This window comes from Ciconia boyciana, chromosome 9 (assembly GCF_034638445.1).
Source record: "Ciconia boyciana chromosome 9, ASM3463844v1, whole genome shotgun sequence".
Lineage (NCBI taxonomy): Eukaryota > Metazoa > Chordata > Aves > Ciconiiformes > Ciconiidae > Ciconia > Ciconia boyciana.
Genome location: NC_132942.1, coordinates 45,014,040 through 45,033,278, shown reverse-complemented (window position 1 = coordinate 45,033,278; position 19,239 = coordinate 45,014,040). Strand labels below are relative to the sequence as shown.

General features: G+C 52.0%; 1 protein-coding gene across 5 annotated transcripts in view; it reads left to right on the top strand.

The window, feature by feature from the left end:
* ANKRD11 (ankyrin repeat domain containing 11) overlaps positions 1-19,239 on the top strand; it is a 160,311-nt gene that overhangs the window by 138,319 nt on the left and 2,753 nt on the right. For 4 of the 5 annotated variants that reach the window (XM_072872559.1, XM_072872560.1, XM_072872561.1 and 1 more), the window contains 7 exons: positions 5,490-5,660; positions 6,857-7,060; positions 8,926-9,068; positions 9,522-9,669; positions 10,517-17,250; positions 18,551-18,649; positions 18,756-18,899. In XM_072872559.1, coding sequence (XP_072728660.1) covers positions 5,490-5,660; positions 6,857-7,060; positions 8,926-9,068; positions 9,522-9,669; positions 10,517-17,250; positions 18,551-18,649; positions 18,756-18,899 — 7,643 coding nt within the window. Of the gene's footprint in view, positions 1-2,999; positions 3,495-5,031; positions 5,130-5,489; positions 5,661-6,856; positions 7,061-8,925; positions 9,069-9,521; positions 9,670-10,516; positions 17,251-18,550; positions 18,650-18,755; positions 18,900-19,239 lie in introns of those variants that run through there. The other variant, XM_072872558.1, reaches the window with a different exon arrangement.

Genomic DNA, 19,239 nt, shown 5'->3' with positions numbered 1-19,239 from the left:
GAAAGATTTTCCATCACCGCCCTTTTCTCTTTCCTTCTCTGCCTCTCTTCTCTCTCCCGTTTCGGCTAGAGCTGGGGGTTCAGCCTGCGTGGTGCTGCCCTGTGCGCAGAGCCAGCCAAACAGCACTGAATGCCTCTGTGCGAAGCAACGCCTGCCCTGGGACCTCCGCAGAGCCGGCGACGGGCTTGCAGCAGCCCCGGATTTGTGCTCCCCGTTGCAGCAGCGCGAGCGTCGCGTGACCTGGAGTCTAATTTGGGCACAAGAACCACCTGCGGGCTAATGCTCAAACCCCTTTGTCCTGGGAACCTGCTCCTGTTCTGCCTCTTGCGAGCCTCTCGGGTTTAGCGTGATGAAAGGAAGGAGAAGCAGTTCCCCGGCTGCGTTCGGCAGCCGCAGCTCTGCTCAGATCCTGCTTTCCCCTTTAAGCTTGTGCACGCGGTTCCTGCTAGCGTCAGCGTGAGGGAAGAGCTGAGCAGGATCCCCAAATTAAACCACGGCAGCGCCAGGCTGAAGCTTTGCTCTGTAAGTTTGCAGAAGGCTGAAGCAAGCAGCAAACGAGCTGCTTTAAAAATAGCTAAATGGAGGAGTGGCTCATCCCCGGGCGGGCGCGCAGCACATCGCTGGGTCCCTGCGGTCTTCCTTCCCGCTGGGATCGGTGTGCGCGGTCCAGCCACCATCTCTGGTGATCGGCAGTGAGATAACCGTGGCGGGGGGGCTCCTTGCCTGCACACCCCCTCGTACCTCTGGTTTTTGTGCTTCCATGCAGGGACTGGCATGCGTACAGCCTTGCTGAAGGGGTTTTAGTGTAAAATAGCCTTTAGTCCTGTTTGCTGAGGTATTTACCCACTGTGAGCATTTCTCTTAATTTGCTCCATGTTGCTGCAAGGTGTTACAGAAGAGCATTTAAGTAGAGGAGAAGGAGCAGACTGCAGGAGCCAGTGGCACTTGAAGCCGTTGAGCCGAGATCTTTGTGCAGGTGCTTAAATCTGCTGAAAATTGGATTCTGAGTAGAGTCTTCCAGATCGAAATAAACCACATTTCCAGCTCTGTTAGCCTGGGACCGGCCAGGGCTGGGGAAGCCAGCCCAGAGCCTTCCCGGCACTTCACTCACACAAGGCCAAGCAGGACCCTGCCGGGCTCTTCTGCTGAGGCTGAGGACGGGAAGCTCCTTCTCCATCCTTCCTGCTCACGTTTCAGGCCCTCTTAGACGCTTCACTTCTGCCCGAGTGTCACGCCACGCAGGGAGCCTGGGGCTGCCGCGCTGCCTGCGCCCGGGTGCCAGGAGCCATCGGATGCCGGGCACAGCCCAGCCCTGCCCCGCTCCTTATGCAACCGGTGCAGGAAGCACAGCCGGCGACCTACTTCCCCCCGAACGCTTAAAGAAGTCGGATTAACCTCTGCGCTGCGGCAGCCGGCAGAAAAGCGTCTAATTGCAAAGGGGATAGTACTGTGTTTCTCTGCTGCCTTCCACCAGGGAGGCCTCGGGGGAACGGGTAAGCGGGGCCCCGGCACCGGAGGGAGAAATCCCTTTACTGCTGGGCAGACGGAGGCACCGAGGAGCGAAGCGCTGCGGTCACGCAGCGCGTGAGCAGGACGAGATGCGATCCTCTGGCGCCAGGGACCTGCGCAGCGCCGGGCGATGCCGCCTTCCCACAGGGAAGCACGTGTGAGCCCGAGTCCTTGGCTGCCTCCGCCGGCCCTCGCTGCCTCGCCACAGCGAGCGAGAACGCGGCAGTCGCATTCCAATTTATTTTTATCTTGTTCATCACATGCTTTTTAATGTTAAATGTTCTGTGGAGGAGGAAATTTCTGTAACTGCAGAATTAATAGGAGTTTAGGGGTTTTCGGTTGAACTTGGTAATCAATTTTTGCAAATCACGGGCTCATGCTGACAACCTGCAGCAGCTGAGTAATATTAATGAAAATGTTCCCATTCTAATTGTGGCTCCATACGCACGGAGCAGCCCTCTAACCACGTACAACCCTCGTGCATCGCTTGTGCTTCAAAGACACTGCCCGCTGGCGCTGGCCGAGGTGTGACCCCCTCGAGCATCTTCGTGGCACGGCTGGATGCGGCCGGGAGCTGCCTGCTGAGCTGAGCTGTGCGGAGAAGTCGGGCCTGGCTGAGCGGGATTTAACAAGCCTGCTTTGAGCAGCAGCTCCGGAGCCTAACGAGGAGCAGGAAGGTGCAGCGTATGCAGATCAGGTGTCCCTGTGCTCGGGGCGAGCGTGCCTGGCGGGACACACTGCTCAGCAGCATGGCTCCTGGAACTGCCTGGGCTAAATTGTTTTCTTACCATAAGCACGTTGAGTTTAATTTTATTTAAAGCCATTAAAAAACTATCTACTTTCCTGTGATCTGATTTCATCTTCTAGCTCTGTTATGACTGCCAGGGTGACTGAAATGTGGCTTCGGAGAATTAGACTGGGATTCTCCTTCAATGCACAGATGTGTTTCCAGGGCTTGTATTTGAAGAGGGGTGGCCCGTGCTGTCTGGTTGGAGAGGTTCCCTGGTACGGAGTTGTTATTTCTTAAATGTACAGGATCCCAGGTGCAGGGGTCGATGGAAATCATCTGCTCTGGACGAGACCTTTGCAGCGGGAGAGCAGCAGAGGATGGCACCTTTGTGCGTGGTGCAGGGAAAAGGTTTTTGGAGCTGCCTGCTCGTCAGCGCGAGGGAGTGCGGGACATGCAAGTGGCATGAATAGAGCTGGAGCAGCAGAGACGTCCCCACACGCTGCTGCCCTCATCTGCCAGAGACTTTTACTCCACTGGCAGTTTGGTGAATGAACGAGGAAACCTGCGCTTCGGCGCAAAGTCTGGTGATTGAGTTTAAACCCATCCGTTGGCGGTTTCGCCTGACCTGCTGGACTTTGCGCAGAGGCAAAGCAGGCTCTGTCCTGCTGGTGGCCGCGTGCCGGTGACCCACGTTGAATTTGACAAAACGACAAATACGACTGGATGAGCAGAGCTGGGTTAGAGCTTGCAGGATGCAGGATTTGCCTTACCCCGGGCTGCCGGACCCTGCCGTGGCCCAGGGATGGTGGTAGGGAAGAGACTGGATGCAGCTAGTCCGTTAGTCCATTACGCTTGCATCTACGTGATCCGTTGCAAATCCTCTTGGACCTCTACATCTCCCCACGCACTTTTGACTCCCAGTTTCAGGCCGCTGGAGCTGGGGAGTGGGCAGACAGTGGGTGATGACTTGGTGCAGTTTCCCCTCCCTGGCTGCTGGGAGTTGAAGCCCTGTTTCTTGGAGAACGTTATCAGACATTTACTTGTTTGCAAACCTCCTTGTGTCATCCTTCTGACGCTTTCTGGGATGCTCAAATTATCTTCAGCAAGACAAGAGGATGTTTAGAGTCAAACATTTGAGTAGAAGAGAGCCCTTGCCCTATGCTACCTTGCTGGAGGACCTGCCGTACCATGTCAGCAGCGTAGTCAGCCCACACGGAAGTGCTCCAGATCACGGCGTTCCTCTTCGGGGGAGCAGGTACCTGCAGCCTTGCGGTGATAAATAACCCCCCCATTCCTCTGTGTCTTCTGGCAGCATCCTGCCGAGTACCAGTCCCTGCTGGGGCTGAGCCCGGCAGGACCCGGGGGCTGGTGGCTGTGTGAGTCAAAACTCCTTTTTGTTAAAAAGGTTCTTTACTTTGTGCTTCCGAGTCACAGGTGGGATTTGCTCTCTTGAAAGGCAAATGCAATCAGTTTGAGAAGTTTCTGTTTATGCGGGAGGTTTTGAACAGCTCATCTGTACGCAGTCTTTTCATTACGCCAGGGCTGCAGCGAGCTGTTTTACTGCTCAGGTTTCTTGAGCAGCGTTGAACCGGCCTTGATTCGAACTGGCGTTTGAGCATGCGATGTGGGGGCAAGGAGACGCTCACCTGCGTTTGATAACTTTTATAGCTGTGGCTGCTAAGAATGTCGTTACGGGCCCTCTGCACGCAGTGGGAGCCCTGCAGTTAGCCTGCTTCTAAACAAACTGTAGCAGTGCTTCGAAATAGATGTGAGCAAAGTTGGATTTTCCACTCGCACGCACCGTATCTTCCTTATGCTTCTTGGTGGGTTTAGGACAGTTGCCTGGTAGGAGGGATGCAGCTTGGCTGCTGGCAAGGAATAGCCGCGCTGCTCTGCAGATAGATATTCTGTCTCTCTTGCTTGTCTGGCTCCGGGAGAGGCAACTTAATTTTTGTTTCCTGAACTGGCACCTTGAAACTTTGTTCACCGAACGCATCCCTCCAGTGGGACTCTGGCATGGCTGCGGCTCTGCGGACCCACTGGAGAGCGTGCAGCAGGATTTGTGCTTTCACCGGCCAGCATCAACAAGCAAGCAAACCAGAAGTGTGGAGGAAGGGCTGCTAACTCTCCTTGCATGGGAAAAGGATCGATACTTGCATAAAGAAAACTGGAAGAATACTTAAGAAAAGCTGTAGAATCAGGCTTCTTGCAGAAGTTAGGTGTGCGAGCTGGGCTGAGCTGGGCAGCGGGGAGGGAGGCAGCAAGTTGCACAATGCTCGGCAGGGTCCAGTTCTCACCAGCTTGCAGCAGACTGCTGTGTGGGTCGCTGGGATCAAGGCTGGAGGTGCAGGGAGAGGCTGGGGTTTTGTCTCGTTCTTGTGGACATGGCACGCCAGCAGCAAACACCGGCTTTAGAGGCGGTTGCGCTCAGTCCCTCAGCAGGAGCTGCCTTTGTAGCTGGATGATTTAGGAGACCGAGTGTCAGGCTGGGGACTGGGGTGACGACAAGCCGGGCGCAGGGGTTTCTTCCTCCTCTCCGATTTGTTTGGGATTTTTTGAGAGGGATGCAGGAGTAGATGTGGCTAAGTGGTCATCGGCCTGACTGCAGGTGGGTGCTCTGCACTAGGCTGGAAGCAGCCACTTTGGGAGGAGAGGGCCAGCCCGGTGCTCCCCGGGGCAACGTACCCGTTTGGCTGCAGAGTCCTTGGTTTGATGATGATGAGGGGGTGAGATGGCAACGTTTCCGAGCTGTCAGTCTGTATCTTGTTAGCACTCTTTGTTGATGCTTTTAGATGCCTCCAGTTCAGTCCATGCTGTGGTGGTGTAAGGCTGCGTACGCTCCTCGAAGCACCATGGCATGAAATGGAGGCTCCTAGAAGCAAGATGGAAGGTACAGTACTGGCAGCGGCCCCACGAAGGACCCACTTCCTCCCTCTTGCGCTGCTGTTTGATGGGGGGGGGCGGGGGGGGGAGAACTGGTAGAAGCCTGTGCCAGGAGAGGCTGTCGGAGGAGCTGGTGGGCAGCAGGAGCGGTGCATGTCCCGGCTGCAACCGCAGCGGCGTGAGCCCGGGTGGCTGCCCCAGGTACCGGTGCTCCCACCGCAGGGATGCATTCTTCACTGTAGGCTTTTCAATCTGTGAGATATGGAAACGGAGTTGGAGAGCTGTTAGCACTTTGCTCAGGAACGAACATGGTTTTCAGTCACAGCGATGTTCACGGCTTGTGTTTCTGTGTCTCCTTGCACCACAGAAAAGCAGGGTCCAGAGCGGAAGAGGATTAAAAAGGAGCCCGCCACCAGAAAGCCTGGCTTGCTCTTCGGAATGGGCCTTTCGGGGATCCGGGCAGGCTACCCGCTCTCTGAGCGCCAGCAAGTCGCTCTCCTTATGCAGATGACAGCGGAAGAGTCTGCAAACAGCCCAGGTGAGATCCAGAGGGTGGTTTTGCTCAGAGGTGTGGGCGGACGGCTGTGAGCTTGCAGCGAGAGGCTCTTGAATACCTGGGCTTCTCAGTGCCCGGCCCCGGGTCACCAGGAGGCTCAGGTCCAGCAGCAGAGATGAGCTGCCACCCCCGGCATGGTGCAGGGGGGCTGGTGTGCTGCTCCGTGCGCCGTTGGTGGGATGCTGAAGCGGGGCAGTGGGACGCCCGCTCCCACGGGGCTCTGCAGCTGAGTCCAGGCACGGGCTGCTGCTGGGGTTCACACGTGGCTGTGGCTGCCCTTCCTTCTTCCAGCATAAGGCAGTAGCAGGAGATGTCCCACGGGCCGAATCCAGGCCACCACTGAGCCTGCCCTGGCTGCTTAACTGGAGCTTCGGTTCCACGGGAGCCTCCTCCACGTCAGAGCTTCACGTTTTCCACTGGCATCTCAGGCTAACTCAGTAAAGGAGCGTTGTGAATAAAGTTAAAATATCATCCGCTGTGGGTTTTTTAATGTTTCTTCTTATGGAGAGGGATAAGACATGTAACCACTGCAACTGTAACTTGAGATGCGGAGCAGCTGGAATGCGTTTTCCACGGATTTTGTATTTTAGTAATTTTTATCTGTTGCATACATGACCCCCCAGGGTTTTTAGAGGCACCGTGCTATCTGGACGTGCACATCTGCATCCTACGCACAAACGTTGCAGCTTTTAGCCACGTATTTTGTTGTTCTTAACACCGATCTAGCTGCTTATGTTGCTGTTACTTGGGGGAAAAAAAAAAGGACAAAAAGCTGCGTAGTCTTCAGAGCATTCAGGCGTTCTCCCAGGAAATGTGCAGTCTCCTCCCAGGGCTGTCAGACCTCACATGCACTTGGTGAAAGGCCACTTCCCTTAGGAAATGAGGTTTTAGGGTAAGGAGCTGCATTGTCTGCTCCTAAATCATGGGGTTGCCTACAGTCTTTGCAAGGACTGCAGTTCTCTCCAGTGGGCTTTGGCAGCCTGCAATTAATATCTGCATTATACACACCCAGGCTTTCCTCTTGTCTTCACATCGACTTCAGAGGTTCAGTTGCCTCTCGGTGCCTTGTGGAGAGCGTTTTGGGGAGAGGCGAGGTGAAACGTGTTGCAAGAGCTCCCTCTAAGGGTTTAGGGCTTCCTTTGAATCGCGGTTCTTGACTGTTTCTCTCCTCCATGCAGTTGACACAACACCAAAGCATCCCTCTCAGTCTACAGTTTGTCAGAAGGGAACTCCTAACTCTGCCTCCAAAACCAAAGATAAAGTAAATAAGAGAAACGAGCGAGGAGAGACTCGGCTGCATCGAGCTGCCATCCGAGGAGATGCCCGGCGCATCAAGGAGCTCATTATCGAGGGTGCAGATGTCAATGTGAAAGACTTTGCAGGTAACCAGCCCGCTGGCAGTACTGGCGGGGCAGCCCACCATCCGTACCTTTTCCCACCTCCGCGAGTGGCTCCCACCAGAGAAAGTAGTTTCTTTATAACATGGGTTTGCTACTTGTAAAGGGGGGATTAACCAAAAATGATGATTTTGCCCTTTGGGGAGGAAAAAGTCTTGCCGTCCCTTTTTTTTTTTAAAAAAAAACAAACCTGCTACAGATTTGTCAAAATAATAAATCCCTGAAAAACATCAGTTCCCTTGTTGGAGTTTGGCAGCTCCATTCTCAGGCTGTCCTGTCTGCTCTGAACGTGCTGCCGCTCGGGGAGGGGATGCTGGGCTGGGCTTGATCCGTAGCGATCCCTGGGGCTGCCGTGACTCCACGCTCTAAAACTGTGACCGGGACCCTCTGGTCCGTTTTCTTGTGCCCTCCCACATGGGTGCCGTCTTGGAAGTCCGGAGGGGGATTTGCGAAGGGAGGTGGGCTGTTCTAGCTCTTTTTTAACTTACAATACAAGAAATTATATGCACAGAAATACTGAAAAGAGTGGGTTTGTAAAGTCATCGCTCCAGAGCTGAATGGCTGATGCCTACGGCGTTCCGGGGTTTGTTTTTAAGTACCAAATGTGGGGGTGCCGCTGACTGGGAGCAGCGCGGATGTGAAGGGCAAGGTCAGGCTCCCAGCTGCGCCAGCCAGGCATCCGAATTAGAGGAGACGGTGACCATCCTGAGCCTCAGCCCGTTGCCTGGGTGTAATTCCTCCTCCTCCTCCTCATCCTCCTCCTCAGCAGTGCTGTGAAGCTCCTGCTTCTGGCGGTGGGAATGGGGAAAGGAGCCGGGTTGTGGGGCTGCGGCTGCAGCCGAGCCTGGGATGGGAACGGCCCCGAGTGCGGCGGCGGTGAGATGATGAACGGTGCCGTTCACGCACACCCGTACCAAGAGTGGGGCTAAATTACATGAGGCAGCCTTTCTTCCAGCACGTCCGAGAGCTTGACTTTGCTCTTTGCCATTCTCTTCGCACGACTTTGGGGCTATAAATAGATATGCATGTTCCTCCGCCTGTATGATTAATATCAGTGCTAGACTGAAGTATCAGTTGTGATTAATTCTGGTCACAGGTGCCCCTTTTTAATGCTCCAAGTGAAGGTAACAGAATGAGCTCCCACGACGCTATCAGCAAAACACCGAAGGAGCCATGCACATTTGCTGGGAAACTTCAAAACAGTTGCTGCTTAAAAATAGTCTGTTTGAACATGATAAAATATTTCATTCTGTGTTCTTTGGAGGTTTGTTTGAGAACTAGAGCCACTGTTACTGTGGAGACCTGCTGTTTGGTTTCTCCCCGAGCCGGGGGCCTGTTTTGCGGCGGCATGGCTGCTTGCTTTGGAGAGCACACAGAAAATATTTGTGAGGTCTGTGTGGGGGATGTTTCAGAGCGATGTCTGCAGTTCAGAGCTCAGTCTGGATCTCGGCGGCGGTGTTTCCCTTACAGAGGAGTTGGAAGGGGGAAAGGATTTGAGACCTGCCTTCCACGTGGCATCAGCAATTCTCTTAATTTCCTACACAAAACTTTGCCTTTCCATTTCCCGGGGCTGTGTCCATTCTAGCAGATGATCTGTCTGCAACACATTGCAAGACCAGAGGGAAAAGAGAGTTTCATTCAACTACCGCCTGGTTGAAGGCAGAGCTGCGGGTTTCTTCCTCCTGTGCCATGGGGAGCTGGGCAAATGAGACCATCTTCTTGGCCATCAGAGCCGCAGACCCCTTGACACACAGGCACCTGCAGCCTCTGTGGATGGAGGTTACTTTTCACTGTCTCTGACTCTCTCCATGAAGGTGATGGCCGTGTTCTGAGTGTCCCTTTGCTTGCAGGCTGGACGGCATTGCACGAGGCATGCAACCGGGGTTACTACGATGTTGCAAAGCAGTTGCTCGCCGCGGGCGCCGAAGTCAACACAAAGGGGTTGGATGACGACACCCCGCTGCACGATGCAGCGAATAACGGGCACTTCAAGGTAGGTTTTTGCTGGATTTCATAGCTGTGTTTTTAATGACTTTTTTTTTTTTTTCCATGTGCTTCAAGTAGCCAACTGTGCAAATACAGAGATTCTGGTTATTTTATTATCATTTGCTGCTGATAGCCGTGTAGTGGGCAAGAATTTCCCTGCCCCAGTGCTGAGTGTTTTAATTGGTGTTCCCCTGTGCAGAGGGATAGTTCATTCTTCTTCTTCTGGACTAGGGGAGGGAACGTGGCTTTGTGTCTCATTCCTCTCCCTTCTTTCCTGCCCAAGTTGGTTCGTGTTGCTGGTTTTTATCTCCTTCCTTATTGATGACTGTTAGTACCATAAGGCGTGTCCCGAGGACAGACTGCTTGAGGACTTCCCCCTTTTAGTTATATATGAAAGTTGTACAAAAAGCCTGGACTCAACACATCATGAGCACCTTCAATTCTCAATTTCTGTTTTCAGGTGGTGAAATTGTTGTTACATTATGGAGGGAATCCTCATCAAAGCAACAGGAAGGGCGAGACACCTTTAAAAGTAGCTAATTCTCCCACCATGGTGAATCTGCTCCTGGGAAAGACCACGTACCCCTCTAGCGAAGAGAGCTCAACAGGTGAGATTGACCTTTCTGTGAACATGGGAGTGATGTTTGTGGCCTGCAGCTGTCTGTTAATACAGAGACGTTAAGAGGACAGTGAAGTTAGACTCTTGTCAGAATATCTGCACGCTGCTGCCACGGTCAGGAGTCCATCTGTAGCTGTAACCCAAATTCAGACAACATAACTACCAGCCTTTAGCTCCGGGAGCTCTAGCTGTTTGCCCTGGAAGCCTACGTTGAGATCACTTGCCTGGTGCAATCGAGATGTAGGATTGGAAGCCAATTGCAGGTAAATGGATGTCTTACCTTTAAAAAATGTGGGCAATATTCCAGCTTGTGCGTAGAGAGGAGGAGGTTTGCGTGCACGTCGTGTATCCCCATCCCTCCCCGGTCAGGGAGCACGGCGCTCAGCTGTACCAGCGCTGACGTTTCAGGTTGTGCTCCCGGGCTGTCCCTCAGCGGAGTGCCCTGCTAGAGCCTGTCCCGCGAGTGCCACCGTCGTGGCTGTGCCGGGTGGGACACGCTGCAGGTTTTAATCAGTGCTAATTGGAGTTCCAAGCTTATGGGGAGTCTTGGCCTGTGCTGTTCGCAGTCGTGACCCTGTTAAAAAGTTCTTCTCTTGATAGACCCGGGGTGTTGTTTTGAGGAACACCCCGTGCGGGTTTGAGACTGGATAGCTATCCCGTTCTAAAAGATCTCCCAACCTGGCGGTTCGAGCTTACAGCTGCAGGCTTAGCGAAGGCTGGGTGAGGCAAAGGGGCAACAGGGCTGTTTGCAGGGGTTCGTGTCTTCAGCAGACTGATGATGTTCCCTCCCCGAAGCCCCTCGCAGCCCTTAATGCGTTGTTGTTCTCTCTCTGCAGAGACCTCAGAAGAGGAGGATGCCCCTTCCTTCGCTCCCTCCAGCTCTGTTGATGGCAATAACACAGACTCAGAGTTTGAGAAGGGTTTGAAGCACAAGCCCAAGGCCCAGGAGCCCCCCAAAACCATCACCCCAGTGAAGGATGAGTATGAATTTGATGAGGACGATGAGCAGGACCGGGTCCCGCCAGTCGATGACAAACATTTGCTGAAAAAGGATTACAGAAAAGAGACTAAAGCAAACAGTTTCATTTCCATACCCAAAATGGAAGTGAAAACTTATACTAAAAATAACACAATTACACCAAAGAAAGCTGTCCACCGCATTCTGTCGGACAGCTCGGACGAGGAGGAGACCAGCGTTGCTGTGGGGACGGGGGAGAAGCTGCGACTTTCGACCCACTCGATATTGCCCAGCAGCAAGATTCGGGAGCCCGCCAGCACAAAGCCACAGAAGGAGAAAAGCAAAGTAAAAAAGAAGCGGAAGAAGGAGACGAAAAGCAAAGAGGTTCGGTTTGGCAAAAAAAATGACAAATTTTGTTCCTCTGAATCAGAGAGTGAAAACGTGGAGAGTGAGGAGGATGATAGAGACTCTCTTCAGAGCTCTAGCTGTGTAAAGGACTCCAGGCTAGTGCTAAAGGAATCCTCCTTGTTTAACTCTCTGTCTGCCTCATCGACCTCTTCTCATGGGAGTTTAGCATCCCAGAAACATAATCCTAATCTTACAGAACAGCACTCCAAGCACTGGAGGACGGACAATTGGAAAACCATATCTTCTCCAGCTTGGTCAGATGTCAGTTCCTTATCGGACTCCACCAGGACGAGACTGACAAGCGAGTCAGACTACTCGTCCGAGGACTCGAGCTTAGAGTCACTAAAGCCAGTCAGGAAGAAACCAGAGCACAAAAAGAAAAACACCCCACACAACACTGTTTCTGAGAAAAAGAATTCATTCCATAGCAATGTGGATGGAGCAATTCCAAAGCTGGACAAGGAGGGGAAGGTTGTTAAAAAGCATAAAACAAAACACAAACATAAAAACAAGGAGAAGGGGCAGTGTCCCATCAGCCAAGACATTAAAATAATCAAAACATTTTCTTTTGAGTTTGAGGACTCTAAACAAAAGCCTGAGAAAGGCTTGATAGTAGAGACAGAAAATCCAGTCGAAAACAAATTGAAAGTGTTAAAGCATGAGCGAGAACACGGTAAGAAGGAGGAAAAGCTCCCCAAAGGTAAAGCGGAGGAGAAGGAATGGTTGTTTAAAGATGAGACTGGAAAATCCTCGAAAGAGGAGAAATCATTAAGAAAAGTCAAAGATGGTAGTAAAGACATGAGCAAATCCTTCAGAGAAGGATTAAGTAAATCAGAAAAAGAGAAACCTGTAAAGGAGAAGTCTCCCAAAGAGGAGAAGCCGAGAATACACAAGGAGGAGAGAAAAAAGAAGTCAAAGGACAAGCAGTCAAAATCTGAAAAGAAGAATGAGCTGAAGGAGGAGAAGGTTTCTAAACTAGAGAAAGAAAAATCCTTCAAGGAAGAGAAAGAAAAATGCAAAAAAGAAAAACTTTACAGGGATGAGTCTGGGTTTGATGAGTTTAATAACAAAAACCAATTTCCCGAAAGCGAGGACACGAAGTTCAGCCTTTCGGATGATCAGCAAGAGAGGTGGTTTTCAGACTTGTCGTCTGATTCATCCTTCGATTTCAAAGGTGAAGATAGCTGGGATTCTCCAGTAACAGATTTCAGGGAGATTAAAAATGACACCGTGGCAAAACTAATCATAGAACCTGTGAAAGAGGAAATTAAAGACAAGAAAAAGGAAAATAAAACGAAAGAGAAGAAGGAATACAACGAGAAACGTAATGAAAAGGACACTTTCTTAAAGAAGAAAGAAAGGGACTATGTGGACAAAAGCTCCGAGAAGAAAAAGGACCAAACGGACAGACACAAAGTTACTCCCAGTTATTTGCCTGAAAAGGATAAGAAGAGGAAGGATTCTGCAGAGAGCGTCAAGGAGAGGAAAGAAAAAGATACAGGTGAAACCAACAAAGACAGAAAAGATTCCTCTGATGGCTCTAAAGATCGAAAAGATACCAAAACGAAGCAGGAGGAGCCCTATAGAGATGACTTTAAAGAATACGGCTGCGAAACGTTCTTCAAGGATAAGTCTGACCCCGAATTCAGTGGTAAAACTCTGGAGAGCTGGGAGAGGCACCATTCTGGGAAGGAAAAGGAGAAGAAGGATGCTCCTGATAAAGAAAAAAAAGAAAAGGTGAAGCCAGAAAAATACAAGGAAAAATCCAAAGAAGGCGACAAGGAGAAAAATGAAAAAGCTGCTCCTGAGAAAATCCTGAAAGACAAAGAACTAGACAAGAGTTTCAAAGAGAAGAAAGAATCTAAAGAGAAATACAAAGACCTGCACAGCAAAGACAAAGAGAGGAAGAGTTCTTTCGACCAGGTTAAAGAGAAGAAAGAGAAAAACTTCTCCGCGGATCGAGAGGACTTCTCCGAGAAAAAGGATGAGAAGAAAGGCAAGGAGAAAAGCTGGTACAGCATTGCGGACATCTTCACAGATGAAAGCGAAGACGAGAGGGATGACTACAGCTTGACTGGGTTCAAAGTCAGCGACTCCGCTGGGAGCGAAATGCATCGGCTGGACAGTCTGCAGGAGAAGGACGACGGCGCGGCTGCTGAGAAGGAGCTGTACCCCGACAAGCACCGCAAGTACTCCTCCGACCGGCAACATTCAGGAGAGAAGCAGAAAGATAAGGACTCCAAGGAGAAGAAGAAGGACAAAGGAACATCGGAAGGGGGAAAAGAGAAGAAGGAGAAGAGTTCCTTTGAAAAACACAAAGAGAAGAAAGAGAAAGACTCTACCGAGAAGTACAAGGACAGGAAAGACAGAACGTCCATAGATTCCACTCAAGAGAAGAAAAACAAGCAAAAGCTCCCAGAAAAGGTTGAAAAGAAACATGCCAATGACGACAAGGTGAAAAGCAAGCATAAGGAGAAGCCAGATAAAGAGCATTCCAAAGAGAAAAAGTCTTCGAAAGGAGGGGAGTCGGAGAAGAGCCTGCTGGAGAAACTGGAGGAGGAGGCTCTGAATGACTACAGAGATGACTCCAATGACAAAATCAGCGAGATCTCTTCTGACAGCTTCACAGATAGAGGACAAGATCCAGGACTGACCAGCCTCTTCGAGTCTTCTAACCTCTCTCTTACTGATGCCGCTGAAGAAAAGTTTAAGGACTCTCTCCCTTTACCCTGCTTGCAGGACAAACTCAAGGAGAAGGAGAGACACAGGCATTCCTCATCCTCGTCAAAGAAAAGTCACGAGAAAGAAAAAGCAAAGAAGGAGAAGACAGAGAAAAAGGAAAAAACAGAAGAATTCAAAGACTCCAGCAGCAGAAAGGATTCCGCTCATTATGAAAAAGATTTCTCTGTGGATGGGGAGGCTTTTAGCACTTCCTACAACATGAAGGCAGAGCCTGATGAGGAACCAGAGAAAGGCATTGATTACTTATTTTCTGAAAAGAAAGATAAAAATGATTCTGAAAGAGAGCTGTCAAAGAAGGCGGAAAAAGAAAAGACTTACAGTTCCAGCGCCATCAGCACAGTTAAAGAGAAAAAGAAGCGAGATAAACACAAGGAAAAATGGAAGGAGGAAAAGGAAAAGCATAGAGACAAACATGCAGATGGTTTCTTCAAACATCACAAAGACGAGCCAAAGTCAACGCTTAAAGACAAGGACAGTCCTCAAGTTACCACCTTTAAAGATAAGTCAAAGGAGGACAACCTCAAATTCGGCGAAACCAAACTGAAGGAGAAGCTCAAGGAGAACCAAGAGAAAGACAAATCAGAGTCAATAAAAATAAGCAATGGGAATGAAAAAATAACCCTTTCCAAAGACAGCAGCAAGAAGGATACCAGGCCAAGGGAGAAGCTTCTGGGAGACGGTGATTTGATGATGACCAGCTTTGAGAGGATGCTGAGCCAAAAAGACCTGGAAATCGAGGAGCGCCACAAAAGGCACAAAGAGAGAATGAAGCAAATGGAGAAAATGAGGCACAGGTCCGGAGACCCCAAATTAAAGGACAAACTTAAAAGCTCGGAAGATGTGCGCAAGAGGAGTTTGGATCTGGCAACAAAGAAGCCGTTAACGCTGGATACTCAGCTCAAGGACAAGAAACTTAAAGAATTGGGTCCACTGACTCCTATACTGTCACCGGAAAACAAGGCACAGCCTGCTGTTGGGACAGACTCTAAGGACTGGATAACAGGTCCTCAGCTGAAGGAGATCCTCCCGGCATCTCCCAGGCCGGATCAGAACCGGCCCACGGGAGTCCCGACCCCGGCATCCGTCGTCTCTTGTCCGAGCTACGAGGAGGTGATGCAGACGCCCAGGACTCCTTCGTGCAGCAACGAAGACTACACGGACCTGATGTTTGAATGCGCGGACTCGCAGCACTCGCTGCCCATATCCACGATGTCCATGAACGCCTGTTCTCCATCCTTCTTCGACAGATACGCGAATGTTTCCAGTGGGCTCCCCGAGAACCCGAGTCAGACCCCGACTCGTACCATTCCCTCCACGAACCTTTATCGTTCCATCTCCGTGGATATCAGAAGGGCACCTGAAGAAGAATTCAGTGTCGGAGATAAATTTTTCAGACAGCAAAGCGTCCCGGCGACATCAAATTATGACTCTCCAGTGCAGCATTTAATGGAGGAGAAAGTTCCCCTTCCTTCTGTTCCTGCTGAGAAGTTCCAGTGTTTATCTCCTGGGTATTACTCACCAGATTATGGGGTTTCATCACCAAAAGTGGAAGCTTTGCACTGTGCGCCAGGAGCTGTCAGCGGAGTCGCCCAGTCGCCTGAAAGTGTCTTTTCTGGTTTACAAGCAAAATCCTCCCCTTCCCACAGAGATGAATTGCTGGCTCCTTCGGTAGAAAGTGCTCTTCCCCCCGACCTTGGCATGCCCTTGGATACCACGGAAGAGCAGCAAGCTACTGCCTCCATTATGCCACCAGAACCTACCTACTTACCACCAATTGAAGAAAACCATTTTAGTTCGGGTATGCCAGAACAAAACAATATAGACTGGGATAACCCTCCTTCCAGAAACCCTGACACCGCCATTCCTCCCAGCCTGATGGGTAACCCGGCAGAGCACTCTGTCAGCTGGTCCATGGGCTCAGAGCTTCTGATGAAATCTCCCCAGAGGTTTTCCGAGTCCCCAAAACCTCCGCTCTGTTCCCTAGAGCCGATTCATCCTACACCGGTACCCTTCATTCCCACAGATACTTCCTACCCCGTTTCTCCCATATCTTACCCTCTGTCAGTGTCTGAACCGGGGCTCGATGAAGTCAAGGAGGATGCTGAGGAAGCAGTTCCAGCAGAAATAGCGAATGCCGAAGAGCAAGCTCCGTACATGTCCCCTACTAGATTAGACACGTTCTTCAATAACTGCAAGCCTCTTCCAGAAGAAGCACCTGAGATACCTCCAGAGCCCCCTTGTATGCCAGCAGAACCTCAGGCAGAAGTTGTTAGCGCGCCAGAAAACAACTATTTGGAAAACAATAACGCTGCACCTGCAAATACAGAGGAGGCGGTAACGTGGCCTGATCCCTTCACCAATACAGAAGATGACTTGGACCTTGGCCCCTTCTCACTACCAGAGCTGCCGCTCCAACCTAAGGACGTTGCAGAGACAGAGATGACGGAGGCAGAAGCGGTAGAAGAAAGCCCAGCAGCAGCTTCAGAGACAAGCGCTGGGATCATGAAGGCCAGCGCGTCCGTAATAGCGTCCGGTGAGCCGGAGGAGCCGCCAGCCAGCCAGGCAACTGCTGTCCTGCCCGTGGAGACAGAGCCGCAAGCAGAGGAGCAGAAACCAGAAGTGGCTGCACAAGAAGCCACCTCAGAAGCGCTGAACGTGGCTGAGGAAAAAGGAGCGGAGGACTCGGAAGCACAGATTTTCCAGCAGACCCCGTCCGAGTCTACTCAAGCAGAGAGCAAAGAGGTGGAGGCCGTGCATGAAGACCTGTCATCTTCTGGTGGGGTGGCAGAGAGCAGCTCCCAGACCTGTCCCCCACCCGTGGCCACCGCCGAGGGCAGCATTTCACAGGAGGGTGCTGCGGCACGCGGTGGGAGCCAAGTCCCTTCCTCCCAGGCAGATGCACCTCCGGGCAACGCTCAAGCAGAAGTCGTTGAACCAGTACAAAAACCAGTAGCAGAAGCTCCCAAACCGCCCAAAATAGAAGAGATTCCTCAGCGGATTACCAGGAACCGGGCTCAGATGCTCGCCAACCAAAACAAGCAGAACGCCGCCTCTTCTGAGAAGGAATTTCCTCCTGTTTCTGCGCCCGCCACACGTGCCAAAGGCCGCATTACAGAGGAGGACGATTCCCAGGCTCAGCACCCGCGCAAGCGCCGGTTCCAGCGCTCCAACCAGCAGCTGCAGCAGCAGATCAACACGTCCACCCAGCAGACGAGGGAGATGATACAGCAAACACTGGCAGCTATCGTAGACGCTATAAAACTGGATGACATCGAACCTTATCACAGTGACAGGTCCAACCCCTACTTTGAGTACCTCCAGATCAGGAAAAAGATTGAAGAGAAGCGGAAAATCCTCTGCTACATTACTCCCCAAGCTCCACAGTGCTACGCTGAATATGTCACCTATACAGGCTCCTACCTGTTGGATGGCAAGCCTCTAAGCAAGCTCCATATTCCAGTGGTGAGTCACCTTCTCTTTAAACCGCAGCATCAGGGTCCCCTCCCTTGCCTCTACAAGCACGGCCAGATTGTCCCCTGTGCGCCGTGAGCACCCTTGCAATGCCGACGGTGCCCCAGCCGTGGCTTTAGCCTACTTTTAGAACATGCTCATGACGACAAATCTAACCCTCGGTAGGTGGATGGCTGCCTGATAAATGCATCCTCTGAGATGCTGTATTTTTGCAGAGGAGACCTTGGGCTGTGCTTAGGAACCTGAGATTTGTTCAGGCTTTAGAGCAAGTTTGTATGAATCCACTGGATTTGAGGCTGGAAGGCAAAATTGCTTTTACAAGCGGTATAGTAATTGGATAATGAACCTAGAAGACTGTAGGAAAAAGATGGCTCTTAACTCCTGCCTTTATTTTCCCAAGCTCTGATATTTGACTTGCCGATAGCACTCGCTCCTTGGCAATGGCATCTGCATTTCGCTGCTGTGCCGCATGAACGGACTTGCTAATATAAATGCATCGATAAACTTAATGCTGCAGGCAGTAAATCCGGGATCCAGCCTGGAGGAGGAGGGTCGATATGACCGGCCACGTCAGGCTTCATTCCCTGCTGCAGGCAGGGTGAAATACCCCGGTCTGCGGGTATTTCTGTTGCAGTGTAGTCCATGCATGAGTTACTGTTTGCATGAGTTAACACGCGCTTTGTCGGCCCCAGCGCTGCAGTGGTGGTAGCCTGCGTTCGCATCTGCTTGTTCCTTCCTGGACTAACCCAGAGCTGTCTGCTCCTCTGTTCTGCAACTTGGGCTGTGCTTGAGGAGCGCCTTGCTCCCCAGGAAAGCGCAGGACAGATCGGGACCCAGGCACCCTTCCCGGTGCGCAGACCGGGCTGCTCACGGCAGTGTTTCTCCAGCAGTATCACCCCCTTCGTCAGACGCGCTCGGGCCCCTTTACGAACTGTCCTTGCGGCACGTGGGGTGATTTAGGCTCTGGTTCTGCAGGCTGAGCTCGTCTCTTGGCACTGGACGCCTCTCGCCCTGTTGTCTCACCCCTTGCTGTGGTCTGAGCACTGGCAGGACGTTCTCCTTTGCCACCTGCCTGCCGAGGACATTGGCAGACTTTCTCCTCCGGCCAGCTCCGTACAGCACCCCGCAGGGTGACACCGACTCCCACTCCGAGCCCTTGGCCGAGTTGCATTTCAGCTACGAGGCCGTGCCGCAGGCAGGGCCCTGCGTGGCAGGGGGAGCAGGCAGCCCCCGTGGGCTGCGCACCCAGCAGCGTTGCTGGCTCTAACCCTCTGCCGTCGTGTGCCCGCAGATCGCCCCGCCGCCGTCACTCGCGGAGCCTCTGAAGGAGCTCTTCAAGCAGCAGGAAGCTGTCCGGGGGAAGCTGCGGCTCCAGCACAGCATAGAGCGGGTAAGGGAGCGCACCGGGGAAACTCCTGCTGGGGAAGAGGTCCCGGATTTCCTCTGCTGGGGAAACTGAGGCTGCCACGCTCACTGCTTCGTTTGCTCTTCCTCAGGAGAAGCTCATCGTCTCCTGTGAGCAGGAGATTTTGAGAGTTCATTGTCGGGCAGCAAGGACTATTGCCAACCAGGCTGTGCCCTTCAGTGCCTGCACCATGCTGCTGGACTCCGAGGTCTATAACATGCCTCTAGAAAATCAGGTCAGTGCCTGTCTTGGTGGTGAAGAAGTGTCTCAGAGGTGTTGTGCAAAAGACCCCAAGGGAGACGGTGCTTTTCTGGACGGAGGAAGGGAGGGAGGGATGTAGGCAGCAGTTACTAACGCTCTCCCTGCTCAGGTGCCCGTCTCCCACCGCGGCACACAGCTGCAGGACATCCTGCAGGAGCCCTCCCCAGCATGTCCCCAGGTTGCCTAATCTGGCTCCGTTTCTGGTGTCGCATGTTCTGGGATACCCAACGTGCGTGCCGGGGAAGGAAATACATCCGGGAACACGGGGATACGGGGAGCATCGTGTCTCTTTAGGAGCAGAGGACTCGTGTTTA